Source organism: Lentinula edodes, assembly GCF_021015755.1.
Source record: "Lentinula edodes strain Le(Bin) 0899 ss11 chromosome Unknown C8R40scaffold_6, whole genome shotgun sequence".
Lineage (NCBI taxonomy): Eukaryota > Fungi > Basidiomycota > Agaricomycetes > Agaricales > Omphalotaceae > Lentinula > Lentinula edodes.
This window is the reverse complement of record NW_025764312.1, coordinates 694,656-721,546: the sequence shown is the minus strand read 5'-3', so window position 1 is coordinate 721,546 and position 26,891 is coordinate 694,656. Positions and strand designations below refer to the sequence as shown.

Genomic DNA, 26,891 nt, shown 5'->3' with positions numbered 1-26,891 from the left:
TGAAGATAGCAGAAGGGACGGCGAGAGCTTCAACGGGTCCGCGGACACTGCTGGGACTGTGGTGGAGTCGCCGAAAAAGACGAAGAAAAAGGCTGGGGGGCAGGCTGCGCCAAAAGCGAGGGCAAAAACAGTGCGAAAGTCGGAAGTTGGCGGGGAGAAGGGCCCATCGGACGCGAAGCAAAAACCGCGGACACGTGGATCGACCGCCTCTCCGGCAGCCAGGACCCTTGCCTCAACATTGTCAGCAGCAACAATGGACCACGATGAGTCAGGGGACGAACCGTTAGCAACATCTTTGCTTCTCTCTCCTATGTCGGAGGCGCCGGACGTTATTGTGGACTCACTAGGTAATGCGACAATGGAAGCGCGTGTGGAGAAGGAGTACGGTATCAATTTGGACATGAGTTCTGTCTCGAAGGTTGTCCAGGTGGCAAGCAAACTGAAGAAAACTGCTATCGCTGTTGGGGGATGGCAGATGGAGATGCGGAATGCGTTCCGGGATGAGACATCAACTCTGCGTCAAGATCTCAGCAAGCTAGAGGAGCGAGTGGCAAGAGTAGAAAAGGGCCAGGCTGGCAGTGAAAAAGCAGGGGAGTTTGTTCTACGACCGGAGCTGGTGCTGCTCAAGAGCAGGGTGCAGAATGTGGAAAAGGTTGCATTGAAGATGCTGACTGGAAGCGAGATTGACGGAAGGCTAGCGGTAGCACTGAAGGGAGTAAAGGAGGACATGGCTGGGACATGCAGTGGAATCCAGGGGGAGATGAGGGCCTTGCGGGGGATTGTGAAGAACGATGTGAAGGTTGTCAGCAAGGAGGCAAGGGATGATGGCAGAGCAGTGCGTGCAGAGTTGAAGGGCGAGATCCAGCGAGTGACTGCTGCTACAAAGGAGAGTTTAAAAGAGATCCAGGGACGGCTGAGGCAGGAAACGGAAAGTAGGTGTAATGAGCAGAAGAAAAAAGCGGAGGCATACACGGCAAAGGTGGAGGATGTTGTAAAGGATCTGATGGCGAGAATAGAGGTCCTGGAGAGGCAGAACCGAGAGCTGGAAGGCAAGAACAGGGACCTCGAGCAAAGGGTGGAAAGGGTGGCGCAAGAGAAGAGGCAAGAAGAGGAGGCACAGGTGGAGAGGATGTCGGAAAGGGCAAGGGAAGTCATGGGGTATGGGGCACAGAGAAAGAGGTTGGGGGAGGACGAAATGACGGATGAAGGCCATAGTGGGAAGTTCCCGCGTGGGAACAGTGCAGAGTCAGTACACGATATGGGCAGCAGGGGTAATGAATGGAGCACTGACAACCGAGGGAGTGGTCACAACGACTATCGACGGAACGATTCTCACACTCGTGGGAATTATCAGCATGATCAGCAGAATCAAGGGTATGGGGTGCCGCTGCCACGTCTTGCCCGACCACCCGCCTTTGCACCAACTGCCCCAGCAAGGGATAAGCAGGAGCTGAAGTTGGCTATTGGGGTGTTTCGAGGGCAATATGCCACAGCCGGCATGGGTGATCAGATTGCGCTCATTGCAAAATCTGTCCCAAGGAGTGTCATTCCCAGGGATGTGAGGAGAGATGAATACCGGTTTGGGGTCTTGGTCATGACATTCCGGTCATATCATGATAGGGATGCATTTACACGGGAGTGGAGTGCTGGCTATAAAAACTCACCGAGTGAGCAGGAAGGATTGAAGCTCCGGGGTATTGGGGAGGATTTTTAGAGGGGGCTGGGGGTCTCTTGCAGGTCAATGAGGTTGAAATATATCAGCTGGAGTGACACACTGCATGCATATTGAGGCAGGGAAGACCGTGTAATTCATGATACCATGGGAGGGGTTTTTTTCCGCTTTTCCCCTCAATAACCAGGACATGAATGATCATAATCGCCCCCCTGTATTAGATATGTGTGTTCCATTATTGTACAACATTATGTAATATTGTACAGTATATGGTAAACTGGTTGTTCGGGAATCGGACCTCGCCAGTATAATTCATATCCTATCCTATCCTATCCGATGCAGGAGGTTGGCCGCCCTTGGTTTCAATGCGATATATCTCATTAGCAAGGGAACCGGTCAAGTTTGTCAAGTAGAGCCAATCGATATCTGATGATCCAGTAGGGGCGGGGACGTCATCGACCTTGGATCCCACAACATACGCATTGGGGTTGCCAGCGAATGCATGGGATGTAAAGTCCCACTTAGGATTGAGCCCAGAGCCAGTGACAGGATTGACGACAAAGTAGTGTTCGCCTAGGACGAAAGACAGGTCGTATTTTTCTCCGAAAGCAATGATCTCGGAAGGTGTGACAGCTGGAGGAGCAGCATTCCAAAAAAGAGACACGACAGATGTTATATCATCGAAACCTGGTTGGCCATACAAGCAGGAAATATCGAATAGCTCCGCGAGGGCACCGACATTGCTATAAGTTTGGCTGATCAATGATACGAAGACGATTCACATTTCCATAACTCACGTATATGTTCCACTTGAAGCGCATGTATAGTTTTGAGTACCAACTCCCAGGCCAACAAACGTCGGTGTAAATTTTGGAGCGGGTAGAGTGCTATTTCCTAGTTCAATGACGGCGGAGGAGACATCACAGAGAGGAGCATCAGCGCTGCCAGTGGCCGGAGCTGTGAGGGAAGCACAAGCCAAAGAAGCAAGAATCACGAATGTCGAGATCATCGCGCAAAGGAAATGAGGGGAAATGGCCAAGTAGCTGCAGAGGATTGACACCCATCTTATAGGGAAAGAATTTCAAATGTAGATTCGTTTCACGCACTTTGAAACCTCAGGGCTCGCCAGGGGTTCGCTAGAAAAGGAAAGGCTAATTGGCACGGAGCTATTGCAACTCATTACAGCATTACCATCATGAATCATAAGGAGAATCTAATATTGCCTCTGACGGACGTTTAGCAGTTATAGTTCAACAGCGGTGTGCCCGGGGAAGTTGGCAAAGAATATCGACAGATAGAATGATTCGGCGAAAACGCATACAAGAATATCGAGGAGTATGGTCGGTCCCGCATTGCAATGTCCGCGCTCCATGTAGTTTCTACATCGAGGTACTGAGGGTTTACAAGGTTGACAAGGATATCATGACCTGGGAGCGACTGCAGGGCTCTACAAGGGTTCTTTATGACTCTGTACCGGATTAGACAACTTTTAAATTGGGAGCCGTCTCTTGAAATGAACTGTGATACAGCTACCCTGAAGCTTTTTGGTATTCTATTCATCAACTCTCTCTTCAAAATTGTTCATCCCAGGTTCATCCAATCCAGCGAATTGATGACAGGCAGGCAATGTTCTGACGGACAGACAGAAATCAAGTTCGAAGATGAAGATGTACAGTAGATGAGCGAACATATTTCTGAACTTGTGAGTTCCACCAATACCGGTCGAGGTAAGTTATACAAACTTTGACAAGGTCTCTCTTGATGTCTTCCTTCTTTACTCCCACGATCAGAGTCAACCTCTCCTCCAATTCTCTCTGCACTCTCGTTAATTCTGACCCGCAGGACTAGAGACCTTGAGATGTTGAGACTTACTAGCTTGACTGTTTTTGAATTAGCAGAATTGGACCAAAAACTCGCCGACGGGATATCGCATTTGCAGTAACAACTTGGACTTATCAATGGATCAGACTATGTAGCTCCTGGTTAGCTCAGTCAAAATAGATACAACTTCCAAAGCTAGGATCAGACTCCTTTGGAATGCCTTTGAAGTGTTTAAATTGGTACTCTTTCGGATCTCGAGCTCGCATTCCTCGCTTCCGGGCGTTCATACCCCTGAGTGTACAGTCGTTCCCAAACCAGTCCCAAACAGAACACGAAAAATGATAAACAGGCGATGGAAGCCGGCATTTACCAGCTAGAATATAACGGAGGGAAAAAAAATCTTACCAGCGGCATTCATCAATTCCAAAGCAGTACAACGACTTCATCGGAGCTCTGCATGGCAAGCCGTCTCAAACATGACCTTTCAATATCGAAATCTTCGAAGGCTTGCCTGCCTATACGTACATCGTTTGAATTTGAAGAGATGAAGATAATTCGAACTCGAGACCGACATTATCACTACCACTAGTACCGCCAATGATATCTAGCAAATCCATCCTCTCGAAGGTCTTTCTCCCCCTTTCAACTACCCCCTAGCATTCCGCAAGGCCGATAGTACAACAGGCCAGCTCGAAAAACGGTGAGTATACTAGCGTTTACAACTCGATGGTGAAGCTCTAATACACATTGTTCTAGGCGGAACCAAGTTAGTCGCTATATCGTCATAGTGTTTTACTTCCCCTTACGAGGCTCATCACGAATTTGAGGCACTCAACAAGTTGTTTGTTGACAAATAAGGCACTAGTAAGATGCAGCACGGGTATCAGAACTCGTACTCGTGAACATCACAGTGACGGGTTAGGAAAACATACTATTAGCCTGCCTACTGTATCAAGAAAATATCAAGAAAAGAGAAAAATGCAACGTAAATGCACGATCTAGTTCGATTTCAAAATTCCCCACATCCACTAGGTAATTGTTTAGGAAGCGGGATTCATCTATTGCATTATTTGTAAAACACGCCTTACTTAGCTCAGTAAGTATCCTTCACCTTTCCGCCCATTCAATAACTATCGAATAACATCGAGGAACCCAAATACAGATACCACACTAGGCCTAAGATCAGTACATAGATGGCCTTTGTCTGTTGTAGCTCAGGTGCATCGATCCACACCCACATTTTAGTCATAGCACCCAACCCTCCTATGCTATAGTCAGGCTCGAAACATTCCTCTTCAAATTCCTTGCCATTTTGATCATCAACCCGTCGAATATGCTCTTTAGCCAATCGACGAATCATCACGACATACCACGCCATTCCAACTCCAGCGCCAATAAGCTTCACCTTTGGAAAGAACCTCCGAATGCACCGCCACGGCTCTCTTCCCGAAGGCCAAAATCTAAGATCAGGTTCGGGCTTGAAAGGAGTGACATCACTCGAGAGATCAGCTTCAGCAGCCCGTCGACGTTTGAGGACAGTGGGGAGATTTGGACAGAGGACGGAAGCTCTCCCAATGCCTAGGAGATGTGCATTTTCATTTCTGAGGGCGGTATATAAGTGGGCGGGGGAACGGAGGCCTCCCGTCAGTAGAATAAGAGGTGCACATTGGTCGGATGAAGTAACGGAAGATAACTCCTTCATGAGTTTTGAGGAAAAATGAGCAAAAAATGCCTGACGGGGATTCTTGGCAGAGGTGGCGGAGCTTGAACTGAGCATGAACTCTATAATGTGAAGGACTGAGTGATCGTATGAGAAGCCATAAACTTGTGGAGGACGCAAACCAGGATTTTCATAATCGCCACCGCTAATCTCGATAAAGTCAACCGTCCTCCATGAGGCAACCTGACGAAGATGTGTAAGGGCGCGTTCTTCTTGGGCAACTTTGGCTTCGCTCTCTTCGAAGAGACTGTAGTCGCTAGTATTAAACTTGATGCCGAGTACGAAATCTCTGGGTACGACTTCTCGGATGGCATTAACTATACGACTTAATAGAAGGAGTGAGTGATATGAATATTCATCGGTGCGGGTGTTAGACTGATGATAGATGAGTAGAATTCGAGGACTTTGTTCTCTAACTGACCTTGGGTGATAAAAACTGTGCTAGAAGGTCTGTATACCATTATTGTTTATCAGTTGGAGGGATTGGGAGGGCTGGCTACTTACATCCATGAGCTACATGTAGCTGCACGCCATCAAAGCCAGACTGTAAGGCTAGTGAAGCGCCACGAACAAACTCAGAAACCACATTGTCAATGTCCGCAGAAGACATGGCTTTAGGTGTTTGAAAAAGCAGCCGATGAAATATGTTCGAAATTACGCCTTCATTCCGTTTAGAGTGACCGAATCTTACTGCGCTAGGCCCAAGCGGGGATACGAAGGGAAGTCGTCCGCCGAGTATATTACTAGATTGTCGACCTGCGTGGCTGAGCTGCATGATGGCCAGGCTATGTGAATGCTGATCACCATGGATAACTTGTGCAAGCTGCTGAAATGGTTGGATCGTCTGATTTGTTAATACTTTGGGCACTACCATATCGCGACCAAGGGTTAAATGTTGTTTGGAAACTTGTACATTCCCAGTCATAATCATTCCCCAGTCATGCTTGGACCAAGCGGAGTACAGCTCGTAGTGAAAATCATTAGGAGGCCCGCCTAGAATCGAAGAAAGGTGTTCGTACATGGCGACCTAGGTTCGGATGTCGATTTTGATTTATAGGAGTTGAGATATTAATCACCTTGACCAGTCTATTCGGTATTGTCTTTCCACAGGGCAAAAGCTGTTCAGTGAATACCGTGTCATTGCTGTTCATGCCGAAGACCACAGTGGAGTGTTATGTAAACGCTATGGAATGACGGTTATGCGCGCCAATTTTCTCATCTCGTCTTTACCCTAAGCACCCACTCCGCTCTGTCATTGAATGTTCTCGTTGAATTCCTATCCACGATTTAGGTCCTCGCTTCCCAAGGCTATACCGCTCTCTAGCAGAACTCAGATAGAATGTATGGATAGCGGTCTTCGTTCTGTTGCTGGTGCGTCCTTTCTACCTTTTGTCACCATGGATCTACCGCTCATGATCAGACAGGTGCGAAGCATATCATCGAGCTCATACTTTCGCGTCGAACGGTTACAAAACTCATCCTGGGCAATAATGCACTCTCAGATGATGGTTGTATCCTCCTGTTCACTTTTCTGAGCTCCCCTCTTGGCCGTAGATACCCTATCTCGGAGATAAGCCTCAATGCAAACAGAATCGGTGATCGAGGGCTCGCAGCTATTGCTGCGTACCTGGTAGAGAATATCACTCTTACTGAGCTGTTTCTTCAAGACGTGAGTTTTGACCTATTCAGTTCCAGTGCAATCGCTGATCATCCTACAGAACTTATTCACTTCCGACTCCAATACTGTGATCCAGTTTACGCACGCCATTAACCAGTCCCGTCTCCGTGTTCTTTCACTCACTAACAATCGCTCACTCAACGATGATTTCTGTCGGCTGCTCTTTCCCGCCCTTTGCTCTCGTTATCTCTGCGAGTTACATCTTTCGGCTATTGGACTGACACATCGTTCTGCGTCATTTATCGCGGAATATATCACCTCTGCCGGTAGATGTCGCCTACAAATTCTTAAGTGCAATGGCAATAATCTGGAATTTCGTGGAGTACGGAAAATCATACGCGCCATCGAGAGGGCGAACTTTGGGCTGACTGTAGTTGAACTGTACTCGAATAACGTCACATCCGGTCGGGATAGCGAGGATACTGACGACGATCTTAACGGGCAGACACAGACTTATAGTCCAGATGCGTGGAAGAACACAGAAGGGCTGCTCAAGCAAGTCCTTGGACGAAATTCTCATCTGAAGAAGGAGACCTGGAGAGAGGCGTTGCAGCTTCTGGTCTACTCGCGGGCAATCCTACTCCATTCTAAGGATCCTTTCAATTACGACGACTTTGCTCACTCCTCGGTTGATACCGCGGGCTTTCCGTTCAGGCATCTTCCAATGGAGATTCAATTATACGTTCTGTCTTTTCTTTCTCCTACTCTCTCTTCTTCCCAACGGGCTAGAATCTACACCTACGCTTCTTCTTCGTCCACTCTACCTCCCCTGCTACCCTCACTGTCCGGTTCCTCTACCAGCTCAGCAGAACCTGCTGTTTTCTCCATGTGCGTTCCAGATCCTTCGGTAACTATGGGCATCACTGTAAACCTGCGTGCGTCTCCGGTTTGGGCTTTAAATACGTTTGGAGATGGTGGATGTGCGCCAGGGAAATGTATGGGTAAGAAAAGCTTACTCTGTCATCTTGAAAAGCGCAGAACAGCTTGGCTGGAGCAAGTCGGATGTTTGACGTATGATCCAGTGACGGAGATGGTTTAATCCACAGCACTGATCTAGAGTATGTGCACATTGTAACGACCTTGGATTATGTACTATGACTGTGTCTGTAACTAAAATGACTGTAGATTACTTTACTGTACATTAAGAAATTATACACTTCATACATATTCAATCTGCAACGATATTCATCGCTCCCAAGTCCTATTCTTGACATGAACTTGAAAGATCGTGGGGGGAACCCGACAGGGACTCTGCACTAATCTTAAAGTTGTGAATCAATGAATTTCGTCAGTCATCGGTTCCACAATTCAAGATGGAGTAGCATAAACAAGGCCGATTGTGCACAGCATCCTACAGCTCTGAACAGCTGTAAGCCCAGTCGCAAATCGGGTAGAGACTTGGTAGACTCACGAATAATGTGTAAAATCCAACAACGGTTCCATTCGGGTAAAGAGATTGTTTGCGCCAATCCGTACGTTGTGAATTGGGCTTTCCAGGTATATATTGCTCCGCACGATCCCAGTTTGTAGACAGCTACTTTCGCGTGTTCACGATTAGTATGCTACGTCGCGAAGAATTGCAACTTGGCGGCACCTTCAAAGCCATTGAAGCCCTATTTCGTTCGAAAATTTCCATACCCGTGATGTACTCGCCATTTGCGTAGTCAATAGAGATATCACACCGGTCCACTCCATCCACTGGAGCGTCAAGTAGCTCATCGCCGAGCAGAAGTGTCTTTGGTCCGTCTAGCAAATGATCATACGAAATTTTGATTCCAAATATTTCTCCGTCCTGAGACCATATCGAGATCACAAAATCGCGCAAGTTCTTGCCATTCGAACCGTCAAAGGTTATGATTGTCAGAGGTAAATCCCCTTGGTAGTCTTCGCCCATGAAAAAAAGATTTGGGTCGGGGATGTCAGGCAGCCAGGCAGCTGTGTTGCGTAAAGAAGCAGCCGGGTCAAGCAGGATTGAGCTTGGTTCTGTATCTGTCGGAACAGAGATGGAGAGAAAAACTAGTCTGAGAGCCTACAATTGCATGAATTTGTCATTTTCTGATATATTATATGGTACTCACATCGAACCCACCCTTCAAAAACTTTGTTGGGTCGCTGCACCCTCCCTCGATAAGGTCAACAGTTAATCTCCTTTTAGGTATGCCTTGGATTTCCCCCACCCAATTTGACAAATATCCCTCGGTAGAGAGTATAGCAAGTGCGGAAACACCCTGATTATTCTGAGCAACATGAAAACCAGCAATTGAGACTCGTGTTGTAGTGGTGGCATCCCATGTTACCAGTGTCTCATTGCGTGGGTGAATGTATCCTAAGACGGAGCTCTCACCGTCATCGAGTTCAAGCCTCAAGCCGGAGATGTAACAATGCCCGGACACCTCAATAGTGGAGATAAAGATAGCAATTATTTCAGAGGGAAGCACAAGCAATCGTTCGAAAAGCGACCTGGAGCCACTCCCGAATATCTCTATTGGAGATTTGAGATTTCTACTTGCTGTAGCCCAACAGATGCAGTCGTCGAGTGGTGCGTTGGGCTCGAAGAACGAACAAACAGGGTCTCCAGCACAAGGTCCTTCACCTACCTCATCCAGGAGAGCTTGGAGTGACTTTGCTAATTCCCAAACTCGTTTTCGGTTTGACATAGCATTCCTCGTGATGAGGCGATGATGAAGGTCTTTAACAGAATCAAACAGCAACTTCCAACGGCCTCCCCATAACGCAGCATGTTGTATAGCCTCGAACACATGCTCAAACTCTTGATCAGGCCAAAAGCGGGAAAACCAGAATCTATCGGGTAAGACTATGGCAGCATATACCCGAGATGCTAACTTCAGGCTCGCAACGCTAGGTGACGGCAGATAGTACAATAAGGACAGTAGAATCTCATTGGGTAGCTTGTTGAAAGGATCAGATTCTCCTCGAGTCAAGTTCACTTTATGTCCAGAGAATGTGACAGCTGGGTCAACAGTGGGCAGGTATGATCCTTCAGGAGAGACAGCACTGTCTTGCTGAAAAAGGCGAGTTAGTTCGGGATCATGGAATGGATTGCATTTGTATTGCGGCTCGCTTCTGGTCGTCGGTGTAGGGTTCAACCATGGCTCTTCGCCGACAGATAGTATGGTCCTCGCTCCGTAAGGCACAGCGCCACCATAGTTGTGTCCAAAATTGATCGCCCCTTGGACTGGGAAAGAGCGACAGAGATCGAACAGATGTTGAACGTTCGGTGGCTGCCCCGGACGAACGGCGACCATGATGTCCCAGCAGGCGCAGTGCACGGGAAAGCCCCACAGTGAACTAGATGAGGTATTAGCCCAGCTTGGGCCCCAGTCAAACCACAGCAGTTCAATTTCCGTCATTTCTGCGGATTCGCCCATGGGTATAACATCAGCAAATTGCCGTCGTTCTCCTGGTCCAGATAGGAAAGCAGAAATTGAGTGCTTGCTCGTGGCGTAGACTAGTGTAAAAACAAGCTGAGAGGGAGGTTGAGATAGTGTGGCGACGTTACTTACTGGCCCGAAACTCACTCATCCAGCTTGTTTCGGATCCGGCATGGTCAATCGCAGATTCGATAGAAATACCACAGACAATGCAATGGCAGCGGGATGTAGGGGCCATGGCTGGCCATGGTCCTTGTCTCACTGTGGGGATGAGCCAATGTCTTCGCGGTGAAAATCTAGAGAAAATGCAAGGATTTTTACCAAAATTCATCAAAAATCCTGGGCACGAATTTTAAAACCTTTCGTGTGGTGATTATTGTGAAGCTATCGTGAATTTGGCGGGGGGCCGTGCTTATTTTAAATTATCTTTTCATAATTTTACCATAACCTCAGCTCAATTCCTTCAAAATATCTGCTGCCATATTTTTGTACATAACCTCGAGATAAAACCCACATTTTCGCCTCGAGGAAATCGGCTCATCCCCGCAGTGTCTGTGGCTCGTCCCCGTTTGGTTCTTCAACGGTCCGGGCTTGGTCCGAGACGAGGCTCGAGCTCATCCTGATCACATGTTTATTTCGTCTCTTGTCATTTATTGTTTCCACTTCTCTTAGCATAATCAACATTCATCTTTGTTCTGGCCTTTTTGGCCCTTAGATGCTTAAATAAGTTGCGGCTGCACTTACTTGTGTCAGGACTGATTCAATGGCGACCACAGAAGAGCAGGACACTCTCCGACTTCTTGTTCAGCATGTCGCTCGAGGCTTTTACGAACCGAAATACTCGATTATCATGGATCAACTTGCGCGCCATCCAGTGTAAGTGGCGGAGTCCCGGACCCGCAGCCCGTCGTCTCTTCGTAATGGAGCTGAACGAGTTATATCCGTCTTTTACGGTGATCTAGTCTCAAAGATGATGACCTTGCTGGAAGGATGGGTTGGCAGCCGAAGGAGTTGAATAAGGTCATTGCAGTGCTAGCAAACGACTGTCTGGTCAAGATGTGAGTTTGAGAATCAACAATGACTTGGTTACGCGTTGCTCACGATGGGGGGTTTTCTTTAGTTATCGGCAGAACGAACTGAAGGAAGGCGCACAGCGCGCTGTCAGCAAACAATACTACTATATCGACTATACTTATTTTTGTAATGTGGTCAAATGGCGTATCGCAAAGATGCGACACAAGATTGATTCTAATTTGCGTAATGTAAGCCCTTCGTTTTTGTCATGAAAGCCAGGGATTTAACGTCCCACAGGAACTTGACAATAAAGGTTATATTTGTCCTCAATGCAAAGCGACGTACACACCCCTCGATGTTGACAAGCTGATGGACTTTGCTCGAGGTTGTTTTGTGTGCGAAATATGCCAATGTGAAGTGGTGGACAACGAGAATCCAGAGACGGTGCAGGGGGGCAAGGATCGCATGTCTCGCTTCAATCACCAAATGCGTTTCATACGTGTTGGTCTACAGAAGAGTGAAGCAATGGTGCTTCCCCCGTGCGTGTATATACACTTTTAAGGAAATACAGTCCTGCTGATCACTAGGTACAGATTTGATGTAGCAGCTTGGGTCAAAGCAAATCTCGCGGGTGGAGATGATAAAAACTCTGACTCGCCTGGTGCGGGCCTTAAAATTGCTGGATCGGATCCGAACAGGCCAGAGGACGAGGGCGTTGGTGTCGTTATCGCATCAGATAAGGACGAAGCCACAAGAAAGATGGAGCGGGATGCTCAGGCTGAGCTCAAGAGACAACAGAATGCTCTTCCCTCGTGGCACTTGAAGAGTACAATCTCTGGTGATCTAACTGCGCTGGGTATCAAGGAAAGCGCTCGAGCCGAAGCCGCTGTTGTCAATGGCGTCGGTTCAACTTCAAATGACGAGGTTTTGCGTGGGTTGGGTGTAGTAGGAATGAAACCTTCTCAAAGCACAACGGCCTTGGTCGTTGAAACGAAACGAGAATCCAAGCCTGTTACCAATCCTGATGCAGATTGTGATTGTCTTCGCACATCTTTTCCGACAAGTAAATACTGATTCTTACTACAGACTATGAGCAGTATTATGCATCTCTCGCTGCTTCTGCCGTCGCTTCTGCTCAGGCTACCCCGTCTGGTAGTGTACCCGGAAGCTTAGATCTCGATGATTTTGGAGAAGATGAGGAAGACAGAAAACCTTCATTGGAGTATCTCAACTCCTTGAATGATTACCGCAAGCGATCTCGATCGCAGGAGAACGAAGGTTTCTCCGGCAGGAACAAGATTGCCAAGACGGAGAGCTTTACAAACGGCGAACATGTGAATGTTGAAATTGGGATCCAGGGCGAAGCAATCCCTAAGGCAGATCCTATGGTCTATGGTCCGTTCCCTACCATGCGTGTGGTGTTTGTTTCCAATATAACTGATATTTTCCATCAGTGAACGGAAATCCAGTCGCGTTTTCCAAGGTCACAGAAGAAGATCACGAGTTGATGACCCCGGAAGAGTATACGGCTTATTTCGAGGTAATGCAGTCTTTGGAGGAATAGGTTGTACAATGTCCTTGTCAATATATATATATCAATCATGTAACACTGTGTGCATGTTCTTTGAGCTTATGCCCCCCTTGTAGTACTAGTGATGTGCCGGCTGGGGCCCGGCTCAAAAGCCCCGGCTAAGGCTCATATAGCCCCGGCCAAAGCTCATGAAAATCCTGAGCCGGGCCCTACATGAAAGCCAGGGCCCGGCTGGGTTCCGGCTCAAGCTTGGGCCCCGGCTGTGGTAGGTGGATGCTGTGAGGTTCGAAATTTCTTGATTTGTTCAAGTATTCACTATTGAATCATATAATATCCAATGTAGTGTGCTAGGCTAAAAACACTGCCATGGTACATTGTTTTTTCTATGCTCCAGCTTTGTGAGAGGGGTGTAACATTAAGAATAATGGTGTACATCAATCAAACAGTAGAATTCCAGTACACTAAACTTATCAAAATAACAAGCACCAAAATCATTACTTGTCATTGCAACTACTGTCAATTCCAAATTCAATGATCAATCAAAATGGTTCTTTTCTTGAGGCTTGTAGACTAACATTCAAAGTGAAAGGTGCTGCCATGTCATGTCAATGTAACATCTTCCCAAGCCTCATTATGATCATCAAGAAGAATCCACTGTGACTTTTCTATCACTAATGTCCCTCAATCAATTTTTCTTGTCAGTCCCTCAAAATGCTCATCTGATTGAAGCTTCAACCTATCTGCAATGACAAAAGTCTCAGAATTGTAATGCTTCAACAATATTACCCTTTAGGTGATCATGGCATTTATTAATAGTTATTCCTGCAGCTGAGAATGGTGCTAGTGATGCCCATATAGGTAAATTTTGAGCATTTATCTATAGGCATATCATCCATTGCCAATTCCCAGGTGAAAATTTCGGCACAAAATTCAGGTACTCAGCCCCGGCTCAGAACCCGGCTTGGGGCCTTTGAAAATTCTGAGCCGGGCCCTCAGCTTTCCAAAGCCCTAGAGACGGCTCCGGCCCGGCCAGGCTCAATCCGGTCAGGCTCATAGGGCCCAAGGGCTCAGAGCCGGAGCCGGCACATCACTACCTTGTACAATTCCATACAATTCCATTCAAAACAAGAAGTTTTTTTCGGTTGAAGGTCTGCAAGGTACGCAATCAATCTACTATCACTACGATTTCCCAAAGGTAATCCGTACTTTCCAGAGACATTGTTAAAACGGCCCGGAAAGGCAACGCAAAAATGACCTGGCACAACGTGAAACGAGAGAACTTGAACCTCATGATGTAGAAATCTCGCAAAAACCTAGTCTGCTCGTATAAAGCTGTAGGGTCTCCCGCTTATCAACTGTCTTGTCATCACCGCAAGTCTAGGGTTCAAGATGCGGATTTTCTTCCTTGCAACTAGTATCCTTTTACCGTTCGCGAAATGCCTTACATATCACGGAGCGGATTACTCGTCGTTGGTGAATCTCGAGAACGCAGGAACGACTTACAAGGATGGTGGCGTTAGTGAGTCTCATTGAATTCGCTGCACATAATGATAGTGTCTTAAGAATTTCTCTGATGTCAGCTGAAAAGTTTGATGCAATTCTCCACAATCATGGCGTTAACCTGGCGCGCATTCGAGTATGGACAAGCGCGAACAATGCTGATTACAGCCTGAGCTATGGATTGGCTTTGGCCAAACGGGCAGTCGCTTTAGGAATGGAACTGTTGATTGACCTACACTACAGGTATGGAATAGGATCTTTCGCTCGTATCATTCGAGTTTAAAATGTCGTTCCTACAGCGATACTTGTGAGGGTCTCGGTTTCATTTTTCCAAGAAAAATTATAAACTTGGGATGTTGTAGGGGCTGATCCCAGCAAGCAGGCTATTCCTTCGGGGTGGCCTACCACCTTGGCTGGTTTGAACACTGAGATCTATACGTATGTGCCCGAATGCCGTGTTAGATGCAACCGCTTTGACAACATGACCCATAGATACACCCTCAATTTGGTATCCGCTTTCTCTGCACAGGGAACACCAATCCAGTTTTTACAGGTTAGTACAATTTTGTGTATCATGTATTAGAGTTTTACTTTTTTTCCAGATTGGGAACGAGATCAACAATGGAATTCTCTGGCCAGTAGGCGAAATCTCTTCTGCAGGATATTCTCCTCTTTCACAACTCCTACACTCGGCTGCTAATGGTGCCCACGATGCAGATAGTTCTGTACAAGTTGTGGTGCATCTTGCTAATGGCTGGGAAGAGTCTGCTGTGGCTTCGTTCTATGAACAAATCTTCATCGCGGGTGAATTCGCTACGACCGACTTCGACGTCATGGGTTTCTCGTTCTATCCATTCTACGATGCTGGTGCTACATATGCTGCACTATTGGCAAGTATGAATAATATCGTCTCCAAGTACGGAAAGGTATATAGCATTGACTATTTAGATGTCATTTTGATTTACCGTACTGATCCTTTCGTTTGTTATGTAGGACGTCATGGTTGTGGAAACTGACTGGCCGTCTTCGGGCTCGTGCTCTGGGGTTACATTGTCACAAAGTGGTATTGCTCTGTCACCGTCTGGTCAAGAAACATGGGTAAAACTTCAACTGTGTCCTTCCTGTCTGCTTATCTACTTATGAAATCGTCCAAAGGTGAACGGAATAAAGAATACGCTTTCTGAGGTTTCAGGCGGACATGGAATTGGGATCGTTTATTGGGAACCGGGCTGGATTGGTAATGATGGTGTGTGTCTTCTGGTACTTTGGATACAAAATGATTGACCGCCCTTCTTCAGCTTTGGGATCTGGCTGCTCGGTACGTTCAAAAATGAATTGCCCAAGTGGGTTTGGCTAATGTCAATCTGATGGTCCCGCAGAATAACCTTGTGGTTGATGATTCAGGAAACACTTTGACTTCGATATCGTTGTTCTCATCAGATATGTAATTGATATAGTGTGCCTGGTACATTGCGATTGGTGAACTTTAGTACTTAAAGCTAAAGCGCTCGCTTTGGGATTCGGATTACTAGCTTTGACCTTGAAGCGAAGGTTTGAGCGCTTAAAATCAAGATACAAGTCTTGACGTCATGCATATAACAGGAGCTCCGCACCTCTCCACCATATAAGTTGGTAAAAGGCTTGAGCTTGAGCTTCCCCGCTTTACCAAAAGTTTCCCTCTTCACGAAATTCAAACTACCTATACAACTCACACATAATGGCAGCATCTCGAAGTCCAGGTCTTGTACGTGCACCATGCCTTGAATATCTACTCTAATCATTCATGGGGTATTTGTCTGTCAGGCTATCGCAGCGGTGACAGCTATCTCTATCTCCGCAGGAGCCATGTTTGTCATGCAGAAAGACGCAAAGAGGAAGGAAGGCCAAGCTTCCATATTCCGTGAGTGCATTCAACGTCAAAGTCGTGAAGAATGTGATTTTTATGGCACTGACAGAACCGGGAGATTCGGATAGAACAATTGGAAAGGCTGGCGATGCACATTTGAGCTCGGCGGAAGTCAGCGAGGTCGTTTCTCAAAGAGCATCGCGAGGTAGTCCAATGACTGGAGAACGCAAATAGAAATAAAAAGAAATTTCTCGTTGATTCTATACATTGTACATTACGCTTTCAGAATCTAGAGCGCATCATTGATATAGTCGTACAGCCAAGCCATACACATGTACCGCCCAAGCAAGCCTAGGCTGAGCCCGAGCCCTGTGCCGACCGGCATTGACTTTTCCCGCCACCCCTTTTTTCCCTGCTTTTGTGCGCTTCCATTATCTTCCAAATTCCAATGTCATTATCTTTGAGGCGTGCAGAACGGTTCAAAAATCAAGAACGATGCCGAGCAATGATATATAAGAGGTGATATCCCTTGGTAAAAACCAATCAAAATTTTCGCTTCCCTCTTTTCCTTCCTCCGAGTCTCACTTCCTGACCGTCTCTTCCATCAATGGCTTCTGAGCCTGCTGAAGCAACGTTTGCCTTCCCTCCGGCATTATCAAGGGAACAGGAAGATGAATTTCGAGATCTTGACCGCGAACATGGTCCAGAATTTGCGTTATCGCGTACGGCCACCGCTGTAAGTGGACATTGGACTATTGCTGCCCTAGAACGGACGTACACCGAGCGGGGCATACAAGTCGTGAATTTTGAAAAGGGTAAAGGCGAAGACCCTAGAGAGTGGACCAAGGCTAAAAAATGGTAAGCGGTTATCTTTCGACATACGACATTTTGATTTAGTGACACTGGTTCAGGTTCGTCACGTTTACTACTGCATTCCTTTGCACGTCTGCCGCTCTTGGCTCGTCTATCGTTACGGGAGAGTGAGTATCGTCTGTTCATCGTATGTATCTACCTCGATCCTGATGTCAACCTGCTTTCAGTATGAGTGGACCAGTTCCCGACTTGCACACCACACAGGAAATCGTCAATTTAACGGTAACATGTTTTGTTATCGGCTTTGGAATTGGGTATATATCGGTCGCTTTCTCCTTTTTCTCTTGATCCTGCTAACCATTGCCTCAGTCCATTATTTTTCGCGCCATTATCTGAAGTCTCAGGGAGACGTCTGCCGTACATGCTTAGCATGTTATTCTTCTTTATCTTCACGCTACCCAGTGCGCTCGCGAGAAACGCCGCGACACTAGTCATTGGAAGGCAATTGGCAGGGTTGGCCGCGTCAGCCCCCATTTGCAATGTTGGTGGAAGTATGGCTGATATATGGGCTATTGAGGAACGTGGTATTCCTATGGCCACGTTCTCATTTGCAATCTTGTAAGTTACTCGTCTGCATTCATATTTATTTATCTTCTTTGCTCATACTAGCATATCAGTATTGGACCCTGCTTAGGACCTATCCTTGGATCGTGGATAGGCCAAGAGGTCGGATGGCGATGGATCTGTAAGTTTTAAAGAATGCCCGTCTTTATGTGAACGATTAATTCACGTTCTATAGATTGGGTTTTGTTCATTTTCACTGGATGTGCAACTGTCTTGACACTATTCATGCCCGAGACCCTCGCTTCTGCTTTGCTCAAGAAAAAGGCAAAAAAGTTACGCCAGGAGACGGGAAATTCCAACTATCGCACATTGGAAGAACTTGAGGGCCCATCTTTCGGTGAATTGATGAAGACCGCATTATGGAGACCATTAGAGATGCTTTTCACTGAGCCAATTCTTGCCTTCATGACGATCTGTAAGTAGATTACCAACTATATTCTCACTCCTTATTCATTACCCATTTTGTCAGACCTCTCGTTCATCTACAGCATTTTATGTGAGCAGTATGTTCCTCACCGCAGTGAAAATTTACTGACTTGAATTCAATAGATCTCCTGTTTTTCGCTTTTCCGATAGCTTTTGTCGAGATCCGAAACTTTTCCGCTGGACTTTCAGGAGTCACTTTCGTCAGCATCATGGTATGGAATAAGTCTAGTGTATTCATAGTTCAACGGGCTGATGATTTTTCATCTAGCTTGGTATTTGCCTTGCAATGGTGTTAATGCCCTTCCAGGAAAAAATATACAATCACATCACTCGCTTTGGCGCATTCCCTGAGGCAAGATTGTTCCCCATGATGCTTGGAGCAATGTTAGTTCTATTTAACCTTTTCAATTCTTTCAACTGACTGAACTGACTGATCGATAATCTAGTGTTTTACCATCTGCTCTCTTCGTCTTTGCTTTCACCGGTGCGTACTCCTGGGTCCACTGGATGGGAGTTTGTGTTGCCGGATTTATGTTCGGCTTCGCTCTCCTCATTATTTACATCTCGGGCAACTCGTACATCGTTGACAGCTACAGCGACTATGCTGCGTCCGCTATCGCTGCTAAAACCCTTGTTCGTTCGGAGATTGGCGCTATGGTCCCGCTATACGTTAATCAGATGTTCAATAACATGGGCTTCCAATATGCGGGATTGTTGTTGGCGCTGGTCGGTGTTCTTATCGCCCCCATACCGTTCATCTTCTACAGATATGGGGAACATATTAGAAGCAAAAGTACAAAGGCATCACAGGCGAAAAGAAGACATTTCGCTGAGGATATCGAGAAGAAAGAGTTAGACGCCGAGACCTGAGAGCCAGTAGGGTTCTTTTAATGACATGCATGCCTGACGAACTACTTAGACGATTCATAGTCCACATATCATGTCCATAGATCATCTTAGATGTTTCAGCTAAATTAGGACAATGTAATAGAATAGAGAATAATTACAGCTAATAGAATTTGACATCGGTGATAATGTCGCAGCGGCCATTACACTTTATTACAATCATTTAGTTCAAGGTCAAAGCTGAGCGGAACAACACTATGGTTCGTGTGGGTTTTTATCTAGAGAAGACATCGATACAATATACGATAGCGAGCAGAAAAGTAGAGCGAGTGACTAGATAGATAGAAAATACAGAAAGCCGTTTCGAAAACTAGTACCGATAATTCTGTACATGAACCGAGTCCAGTCGGTTCAACCAAGAGAAAGAGGTATGAGTAGGTTATGTTGGGTAATATAATCTTGCACAATGAGATCAGTCAAGAGTGTTAAGAATCCTCGACCTTCAAGGTAGAGCTGCTTGCACTGTTCGCTTCAGCAGCGTCTACAGCTTCTAATATATCCAATTCTGCATCTGCACTAGGACCTGAGGAGACTTCACCAGCGGCTTTCCCTAAACCAGATACACCATATGCTGACGTTACACCTCCTGCAGCTCGGACTGCCTGCTGCCTCCTCAAAGCATGTGTTGTCGCTGGCGAATCGTAATCATCAGGATCGTCATCTACGCCAGCTAGTGCAGCAATATCCACATCTTCGTCATTGCGGGGCTTTGAGCCTGGACGTGGTCGTAGTGGAGAAGGTGCTGCCTGGTCAACTAAGGCGGCGATGTCACCTTCAACTTCTGCTTCTGCGTCGTCGAGATCGGCTTCGGCATCGCCGTCAGCATCAGCGTCAATGTCCATACCGCTGCCTGAGCCATTAGAATGCACAGAGGCGTTGGAAGCGTGATTCCGAGATGCGTGCATTGTCATTGAAGTACCGAGATTCGATCGAGATGAAGGTACTGGAGAGGACCGACGTGAGCCTCTGGAGCCATCAACAATGGATCCAGCTCTACTGGCCGCCTTGCTGGTAGGACGTGACCCGGATTTCGAAGATTTATTGAAGGGTGAGGATGTGACAATCCGTGCATTCGAAGTACTTCGGATTGATGAAACAGTAGGCTCCTCATAAGCGTGTCTTCCGCTTTCTATAATTACGGTATCCGTGCGATGAAGTTTGGCGCTGGAATTTTCACGTTGGGGAGTAGGGAAACTTCCGTAGGAAGAAGTACTTCCGATATTAGTCTGGGAACGATTATGTGCCTGCTGAGCAGCAAGGAGCTGTGCTTGCTCTATCGTCCCCCTGCGTTCCACGCGCTTCATTTTCTTGCGGCATCTGATTGAAATGCATTGTCAAAAAAATTCCTCGGCTGAGAAACACCTCAAAATGCCCACCTGTCGCAGACTGTTCCAGGACCCATCGGTCCCGGACCCCACTTTTCCACACATTTACCCTCTTTGTAGCGACCTGGCATACCACACTGTCTGCAGATTCTCTGGCCTTGTTCATTTGTCGGCGGAAACGGAGAAGTTGCAGGAGCCAAATTAACCGATGCAAGCGGAAGGGAGCTACTAGAGCTAGTAGCGGCAACCGGAGCAGGATTGGGAGCCGGTGATTTTGCCTGGGATTCTGAGAAAAAAAAATCACGTCAAAAACCTTCATTGTTAGGGGAAAAAAACAAAAAAAAAAGATCTTACCTTCGGCGACGTTAGCAGTACTAGCATTTCCACTTGCGTTGTTGAATTTACTCTTTTTAACCGGTGCTCCAGTTTGCACAGGAGCAAATACATGAGTTTGATATTGGACCTGTCCCGGAGCAGTGGATTGTGACAATGGACCTTCTCTTCGGTCAAGGTCATCACGGAGCGTAGGTTCACTCCTGAGGACTCGGCGAGAGGAGCTCGGCCTTGAAGATGTATTGAAGGGTGGTGACTGACGCCCTGATGGAGGGCCGGGCTGAGGATTTTGGCCATATTGAATGACGTGTGGCGGTGGAGGTGGACCTCCAAGATGCTGCGATGAATGATGTGCAGACAGATGCTGAGCGTGTGGTGATAACGGATACTGCGATGGTTGAGGAACATACTGAGAGCCATCTCTGGGATCATAAATAAGCCCACCATGGGAACTTAAAGGACGGGCTTTGCCCCGGCCAGCGACAAGGACTTGAGGAGGACCTGGCAAGCCATTTCCATTGGCTTGCAAATGCTGCTCATCACCCGTGGTGGCGAGAAGCATTTCATCCAGATCCATACTTCCCTCGCTTCCATGACTAGGACTCCTACCACGGCTGTAAGATCGCGAGCGATCTCTTCTTCGCCTCTGCCTGTCATCGCGGTATGCTCTGGGATGGTCTTGCGACCGATATGCGTGGTCATAACCAGGTGGGCCTGGAACTGGATACACATTGCTCTGCTGCTCAGGAGCATGCGTTGCGGCAGGGTCTGTATGACGTCTGTCACGGTGTCTGGAGCCCGACCCAGAGCTGGATGAGGCTGCGGCAAGCGGCGGAGGCTGAGCATATGGCATATTTTGCAGTATGGTATGTTGATGCTGCTGGATGTGGGAAGTAGGTGACAGCGGATGGTTTGAACCACCCGGTGGTGGGGGGTGTTGTGAATGTGGAGAAGGTTGGTAATAGGTCGGCGAGACGACATTACCTGACGGATGATGATGCGGGTGCTGGAGAAATAGTAGTCAATAAATCAGAATGACGGCGAAAATTTGCTAGTGAAACTCACTTCATCTTGGTATCTGACCCTCTTGCTATTGGGGCCGAGGCTATATGCATATGCATCCATACTGCCACTTCGAGGTCTTCGTGTCCCATGTCTTTCTTCGCGTGGGTAATCATGTCTTCGACTAGGATATGTAGACGCTAAAGGCTGCAGAACACCGTTCGCGTTGTAGTTCCTGTCGACCCTCATTAAGTCGCCTTCAGCCAGCTGCGGAATATCTTTGAAGATGCTGTTGGTATCGCGTATGGTTCCACCGCCACTTTTGACGATTCGGTCAAATCCTATCCGAGCATCTTTACCTGTAGTCTCGAGGCGTTCAATGTACTGATTCAGTTGGGCCCACAGGTCAGTGATGAGTATCCTGCGCGCCATTTCTTCATCACGAACTTCTTCCGCGGCTGTTAAGGACTCACGCAGTTGCCTGATTTTCTCAGCCGCGGCAGTGAGCTGGCTAGCTTGATCTTTTGATCTAGAAATATCCATCGGTATATCGTTTTTGTCATCCCCTTTCGCATTCTCCGTCTGGTTCCTTTCTGTGTCCGGCCTTGAGCCCTCTCCCAGTAGGTCCTTGTAGTCCCTGGCAAGTACTTCAAAGTGATCTGCTCGGCTTTTTTCCTTCTTCAACATTTCTTTCAAAGATTCTATCTGAACAAATGCGTCGGTGAGCATAGAAGCAAGAGCAGAGGCGGGGTGAGCAGTGGAATTTGGAGAGGGTGGTGCCGGAAGCGCTTCCACATCGGCAGGAGGAGATTTTGGTTTGCCATTTGCTGGTGAGATAACAGGAAGAAGAACCGGAGATTTCGACGTTCTGGGTTGTGCAACTGGCTGAATGAGCACGTCTACGTCCATTTCGTTCTAAGTCGCGCGTATGATCAGATATATACGAATAAAAAACGAAAGTCACTCACGAGAATTCTCATTCAAATGAGCATGTACGCGTAGAAAATTATTCGAACAGAATTAAGGCGGGATCAAGACAAAGATGGGAAAGTATGGGGGCGCGAAGAGGGCGGCAGGACAAGTATTTATTGGGCCACGCTCCCAAAGTTCCCATCGGCACTTTTTCTCCAAGCCTATCCCGAACCAGAAATGGAATGGAATCAAGGAACCTTCGATAATGCCATAACGGCGGTGCCGACCTCCGTGCCAGACATGAGGCGCGAGCCGATCCCCCGGTCACTCTTTCATATTACTGTAATTTCTTCCCCCTTCGCCGCTCTGGTTCCTTCCCGTACTGTTTCCGTACAAAGATAGATAAAATAAATTAGTTTTTGTCGGAAGACTCGTGGGAGAAGCCTCTATGTACAACATGACTCCCAAGGCCCCCGGGGACTGACCTGGACTGGCGGGACTCACCGACGCTTAGCGCACCAGTAAGCGATCACCATGTGGACAGTAGACGGGACAGCGGGAAACTACAATAATTCTCTTTCCCCTTTAGCCCGACTCTCGGGGAAAGGCCGCTGACCAGACCGAGGTAAAGCGCGTCGAACACACATCAACAGTCAGAAAACCTCCGTGGAATCAAAAAGAAGAACGATGGAAGATCCTGACGGCCATCCTTCATCATGCTTTCTATGAATCCACAAAAAATTGCAAAGTCCATCAAGCCCAATCAGCCTCCATCAGCATCAGATAATCAGCGCTCCGTCACTGGCGCTCCGCTCCCGGAGGTTCAAAGGAGAAAAAATGGTAAAATTTTGCATAGCCTCGCGCTGGCGGGTGATGCCTTTCTCCTTGAATGGGCAATAACATTCACAAAGCGGGTTTTATGGCAAGGTAAATCATGTCACACTCTAAACCCGTTGTATTAGCTTACGACACGGGTACGCCAATGCCATGCACTAGAAGCTTCGCTGCGCGCTGCACGTTGCACAAAGCTCCGGCGATATCGCAGTTAATGAGAGGTTTGGAGACGCAGAAATAATATTGCAGTGGATTGAACCAAAATTTTTGAACCGTTCACCAAGGGTTTTGTTTCACTCGATGAAATAACACGGGCTTGGAAGCGTAAGCAGCCAAAAAAGAAAAAAGAAAAAAAGCCGGTGGCTGATGTCGTGGACTTTGAATATGGTGGCTGCGGGAGAATTCTCGACTACGAAGCACAATGCCCGAATGTCGATGATTGGTCACTGTAGATGGACCGTCGATGGGCCGCCCGATAGAACCCAGAACTCGTGATGTTCTATGGAGTTCATTAGTAGATGGTTTTGGAGATTTGGTATGTCCTGGGACCATGGAATAACGCAATGCGGAGCCTAGAAGTTCGGGAATTCGACTTCTGTGAGGAAAGTGATTTTGAAAAGTGATGAAGAGCTGTCGGTCAAAGATCGATATAAAGAGAACAAAGGAACATACGGAAATGGAAGTGGTATTTTTCCTCGGAAATTTAATATGCCAGGCCCAAGTCGGCGAGGCAGTTCTACACCCCACCTCCAGTAGCGTCTTCTGATCAATGTTACCTGAAGGATGCTGCCACTGTGAGTGCTTTCCTTATGTTCCCTGCCCAGCAGATTGAGTCGTATACGTTAGCCATGTTTGAAAAGATGTGAGACGCCAAAAATGGTTTCATTTTACCGACTCAAAAAAGAAATTTGTCACGATGACATTGTGAGCGCCCTTGTATTCGGTGTGTACAGCTTGAGGCCTTGAGGCTTTGAGTGACGAGTATGTGTTGACTGGACATGATACATGGAATCACACGACGCAGATAGCCCAAACCGTGCTGAAACCGCCGGAACATGTAAAGTGAAAGTGAAGAAGCGCTTCAAATAATAATAACACGCTGGTCAAAGCTGTGAATATTGAATTACCACGTGCATTGCAAGTTGCAACAACTAATACTCTCCAACTAACATTGAAGCTTTTCTCGACCTTTGATATCTTTCTGTGCTTCCATATACATGCCTCTGACACCAAACATGAACCGATAAGTGGCTGTCACGCGCTTAAACCCGCCATGGGAGTCATAGAAGCTGACTATCGCTGTAGGTGGTCGGTTGGCCGCGGCTCTGTAGTGAGCAAAATGACCTGTTTCTGTCAGTCATAAGTGGTTCCGATCATACTATATGATATACCGGATTGTATGGAAGTCTGTTTTCTGCATACATTTTTGCTATTGGTGAACACTGTTTCTCAAAAATATTGAGACGCAAATGCTAATTTGGGCTTGGAACAGCAGCCGCGGTCGTTGTAACAATGACTACTAGCTTTGAACTTGCTACACCCAATGTCATGCTCACAGTGATTGGTGAGAATTTAAGATTCCTATTCATCGGCGTTCCACAATTTTCCTTAAATCTAATTCAGGTGTTCTGGGCTTCACGATCTCCTATAGAGCAGCGAGCGCGTGAGTTAGTCTTATTCCGTGATGCTTCCGTTCAAGCCTAATTCCGCTTATGGTAAGATACGAACTTTACTGGCTTGGAAGAACTGCATGGAGCGATTTAATGAAGACCCCGCACGCCATTATTCGTCTAATATGGTACCAGGTTCCTCCGTGTAGAACACCCTGTACCTCCGGAAAACGGGCCATTGCGGAATGGAAAAGACCTGGACAGAAGTTATCGGAAGTCATTGCCGAAAAGAAAATGGCATTGGACCTTGGCGAGGGTTTCAGTGTGGCCTTGAAGCATCATTCTCGAGGTGGGTTGGCTGTACTTCCGTGGTAAATGATATCTGTTCAAATGGAGTGTAGTATATTACGAGGACCTCTACGACCTTGTTTGTCTACAACCTGTACGTATACGTTTTAGTGAAGAGCATGATCCGCTTAACCTTCACTCCTTAGCAAAGTCTTAGCCCCAACTATCCTGATCTACTAGCGTCGAAAACCCCACCGCGTCATCTTTCACCGTAAACCGACCAACGCTGAATGATCAAGATCTATCGGTTAAAATCGCTCCCCGTTTTCTCCTGGGGTTTTGTCCCAAGATGATCTTGGAAACATAGTAAAGCAGACATATAGATGATGCAGGCGCGGACCATGAAAGACAATATATCAAGTCTTCGTTAACGGTCGGTCTAACTATAGACTCGAAGTGGCGGAAAGGGTGACAAGTTACAACCTTCCTTTGGAGATTCTGAGGTGTTTAAGCGAATGGTGTAACCTATTGGAGGACAGAGGAACTGTGCCAGGTGTGTTAGACTTGTTTACATGTGTTCGCACCGACCTCAGCATGTATTAATTACCAACAGGAACGAGTTTGGGCTCTATCATGGGCTGTATATCCACATTTGAAGACAAATCAACAGGTATCATGAACTCGGTTTCAAGATTTTATTTTGATTTCTGATTTTTCGCCCGTCAGTAATGGAAAAATATCGATTGTACCTCTTCCATTGATTGTGAGTCTCCAGTGTTGCTCTGACAGATATTCTGGATATTTATGGGCAGTGTGTACAGCGTTCACATTGGGTGCGTTCCTGAAGTCTCGAGTCTGTGTCGAGGCTTTCAATGTTTTTCATGCTTATAGGCGGTACATTTATCTGCTTCTTCGTGCATTCTGACAATCAAGTCACTCTTGAAGTACTGTTCAGCTGTTCTTGTTCTTCCTCCCCTTACAACTGGTTGCAATGTTCGGCTGGCATTCAATTACGGAAGTCCTCATAGCCTCTTCTATATACTTGGGCTTCCTAGCAGCAGGCGAAGAAATTGAGCAACCTTTCGGTGTGTCTTTTAGCATTCCACGTTATATTTAGTCCGATTGTGAACTTCGCCCTTTAGGTTACGACGAGGTTTATTTCCCAGCGAAATGCACCGTTGTTTGTGACTAAGGATCCACACGTAGAATGTTCTTGATTTGCATTTGTTCTGCCGGTTCATTATTCAAGCTGATATTCAACAGCTGCATCATGCGACATGCCTAAATGTCTATGTTTCTCAAGACAGAAGGCCAACATGCATCATTCCATAATCGTTACGGAAGCAACCGATGTTCATAATGAACATAAAAATCCAGGGTATGTGCCTGAGCGCTGTCCTTTCTGCGTAATGTAAGTGTGCACAATTAATCTAATAATTCCGAACTTGGATCATAGTGGATCTCATTCGCTTGAAAAGAAACTTCTGTTAGCTTTGACTTGATTTTTATATTGTTTTCTGTACCAAGGGCAATGTCATCATGGCGAGACAATACGCTACAAGTAATACTACGTCGCCGATAAGGCTTATCCCGCAAGGTTCATTCACGATCGAATTGTCGGTGGAGGTGTATCGATATCGATGT

At 46.8% G+C, this 26,891-nt stretch overlaps 10 protein-coding genes across 10 annotated transcripts; 6 read left to right on the top strand and 4 right to left on the bottom strand.

Annotated features, from left to right (window-relative positions):
• Positions 1–1,991: 1,991 nt before the first annotated feature.
• Positions 1,992–2,681, bottom strand: C8R40DRAFT_1037836 (putative malate dehydrogenase; the record flags this gene model as incomplete). The annotated part of the gene is made up of 2 exons (XM_046223703.1): positions 1,992–2,415; positions 2,470–2,681. The coding sequence occupies 2 exons, from the start codon at positions 2,679–2,681 to the stop codon at positions 1,992–1,994; spliced, it is 636 nt and encodes a 211-aa protein (XP_046089737.1).
• Positions 2,682–4,616: 1,935 nt separating this feature from the next.
• On the bottom strand, positions 4,617–6,364 carry C8R40DRAFT_1037760 (uncharacterized protein; the record flags this gene model as incomplete). The annotated part of the gene is made up of 6 exons (XM_046223696.1): positions 4,617–4,772; positions 4,818–5,275; positions 5,336–5,588; positions 5,635–5,654; positions 5,718–6,240; positions 6,290–6,364. 6 exons carry the CDS (start codon positions 6,362–6,364, stop codon positions 4,617–4,619), a joined length of 1,485 nt encoding a protein of 494 aa, XP_046089736.1.
• A 108-nt stretch (positions 6,365–6,472) lies between these two features.
• C8R40DRAFT_1159110 (uncharacterized protein) lies at positions 6,473–7,930 on the top strand (the record flags this gene model as incomplete). Its single annotated transcript, XM_046229836.1, has 3 exons — positions 6,473–6,584; positions 6,638–6,882; positions 6,932–7,930. 3 exons carry the CDS (start codon positions 6,473–6,475, stop codon positions 7,928–7,930), a joined length of 1,356 nt encoding a protein of 451 aa, XP_046089735.1.
• A 253-nt stretch (positions 7,931–8,183) lies between these two features.
• C8R40DRAFT_1263401 (uncharacterized protein) lies at positions 8,184–10,731 on the bottom strand (the record flags this gene model as incomplete). The annotated part of the gene is made up of 5 exons (XM_046233864.1): positions 10,416–10,731; positions 8,970–10,360; positions 8,486–8,920; positions 8,303–8,425; positions 8,184–8,258 (listed from the first exon to the last, which is right to left on the bottom strand). Exons 1-5 carry the CDS (start codon positions 10,612–10,614, stop codon positions 8,184–8,186), a joined length of 2,223 nt encoding a protein of 740 aa, XP_046089734.1. The 5' UTR covers positions 10,615–10,731.
• A 37-nt stretch (positions 10,732–10,768) lies between these two features.
• Positions 10,769–12,930, top strand: C8R40DRAFT_1090458 (TFIIE alpha subunit-domain-containing protein). The gene is made up of 7 exons (XM_046227478.1): positions 10,769–11,159; positions 11,246–11,341; positions 11,404–11,545; positions 11,595–11,836; positions 11,891–12,330; positions 12,384–12,692; positions 12,752–12,930. The coding sequence occupies exons 1-7, from the start codon at positions 11,047–11,049 to the stop codon at positions 12,859–12,861; spliced, it is 1,452 nt and encodes a 483-aa protein (XP_046089733.1). The 5' UTR covers positions 10,769–11,046; the 3' UTR covers positions 12,862–12,930.
• A 1,287-nt stretch (positions 12,931–14,217) lies between these two features.
• On the top strand, positions 14,218–15,776 carry C8R40DRAFT_1037752 (endogalactanase; the record flags this gene model as incomplete). Its single annotated transcript, XM_046223693.1, has 10 exons — positions 14,218–14,347; positions 14,409–14,571; positions 14,628–14,635; positions 14,691–14,766; positions 14,821–14,881; positions 14,931–15,254; positions 15,322–15,426; positions 15,484–15,574; positions 15,627–15,646; positions 15,708–15,776. The coding sequence occupies 10 exons, from the start codon at positions 14,218–14,220 to the stop codon at positions 15,774–15,776; spliced, it is 1,047 nt and encodes a 348-aa protein (XP_046089732.1).
• A 269-nt stretch (positions 15,777–16,045) lies between these two features.
• Positions 16,046–16,408, top strand: C8R40DRAFT_1167357 (uncharacterized protein; the record flags this gene model as incomplete). Its single annotated transcript, XM_046231005.1, has 3 exons — positions 16,046–16,072; positions 16,132–16,228; positions 16,284–16,408. 3 exons carry the CDS (start codon positions 16,046–16,048, stop codon positions 16,406–16,408), a joined length of 249 nt encoding a protein of 82 aa, XP_046089731.1.
• Positions 16,409–16,781: 373 nt separating this feature from the next.
• Positions 16,782–18,907, top strand: C8R40DRAFT_1037834 (MFS polyamine transporter; the record flags this gene model as incomplete). Its single annotated transcript, XM_046223701.1, has 10 exons — positions 16,782–17,032; positions 17,086–17,154; positions 17,215–17,301; positions 17,357–17,605; positions 17,665–17,732; positions 17,787–18,026; positions 18,081–18,107; positions 18,161–18,249; positions 18,306–18,421; positions 18,484–18,907. 10 exons carry the CDS (start codon positions 16,782–16,784, stop codon positions 18,905–18,907), a joined length of 1,620 nt encoding a protein of 539 aa, XP_046089730.1.
• Positions 18,908–19,079: 172 nt separating this feature from the next.
• Positions 19,080–22,703, bottom strand: C8R40DRAFT_1090434 (uncharacterized protein). The gene is made up of 5 exons (XM_046227477.1): positions 22,572–22,703; positions 21,667–22,518; positions 20,623–21,607; positions 20,320–20,554; positions 19,080–20,260 (listed from the first exon to the last, which is right to left on the bottom strand). Exons 1-5 carry the CDS (start codon positions 22,581–22,583, stop codon positions 19,369–19,371), a joined length of 2,976 nt encoding a protein of 991 aa, XP_046089729.1. The 5' UTR covers positions 22,584–22,703; the 3' UTR covers positions 19,080–19,368.
• Positions 22,704–24,861: 2,158 nt separating this feature from the next.
• Positions 24,862–26,439, top strand: C8R40DRAFT_1067051 (uncharacterized protein; the record flags this gene model as incomplete). Its single annotated transcript, XM_046225855.1, has 11 exons — positions 24,862–24,913; positions 24,973–25,012; positions 25,049–25,308; positions 25,361–25,401; positions 25,454–25,518; positions 25,697–25,800; positions 25,861–25,917; positions 25,940–26,010; positions 26,060–26,080; positions 26,203–26,332; positions 26,390–26,439. 11 exons carry the CDS (start codon positions 24,862–24,864, stop codon positions 26,437–26,439), a joined length of 891 nt encoding a protein of 296 aa, XP_046089728.1.
• Between the last annotated feature and the right edge of the window lie 452 nt (positions 26,440–26,891).

Excerpts from the sequence above, each read along its gene's own strand:
- C8R40DRAFT_1090458 (XM_046227478.1), top strand. The coding sequence starts at position 11,047 with ATGGCGACCACAGAAGAGCAGGACACTCTCCGACTTCTTGTTCAGCAT. Across the intron at positions 11,837-11,890 it reads GAAGCAATGGTGCTTCCCCC|ATTTGATGTAGCAGCTTGGG; the intron begins GTGCGTGTATAT and ends CACTAGGTACAG. Across the intron at positions 12,693-12,751 it reads GGCAGATCCTATGGTCTATG|TGAACGGAAATCCAGTCGCG; the intron begins GTCCGTTCCCTA and ends ATTTTCCATCAG.
- C8R40DRAFT_1090434 (XM_046227477.1), bottom strand. Across the intron at positions 21,608-21,666 it reads GGGTCAGATACCAAGATGAA|CACCCGCATCATCATCCGTC; the intron begins GTGAGTTTCACT and ends CTATTTCTCCAG. Across the intron at positions 20,555-20,622 it reads TACTGCTAACGTCGCCGAAG|AATCCCAGGCAAAATCACCG; the intron begins GTAAGATCTTTT and ends TTTTTTTCTCAG.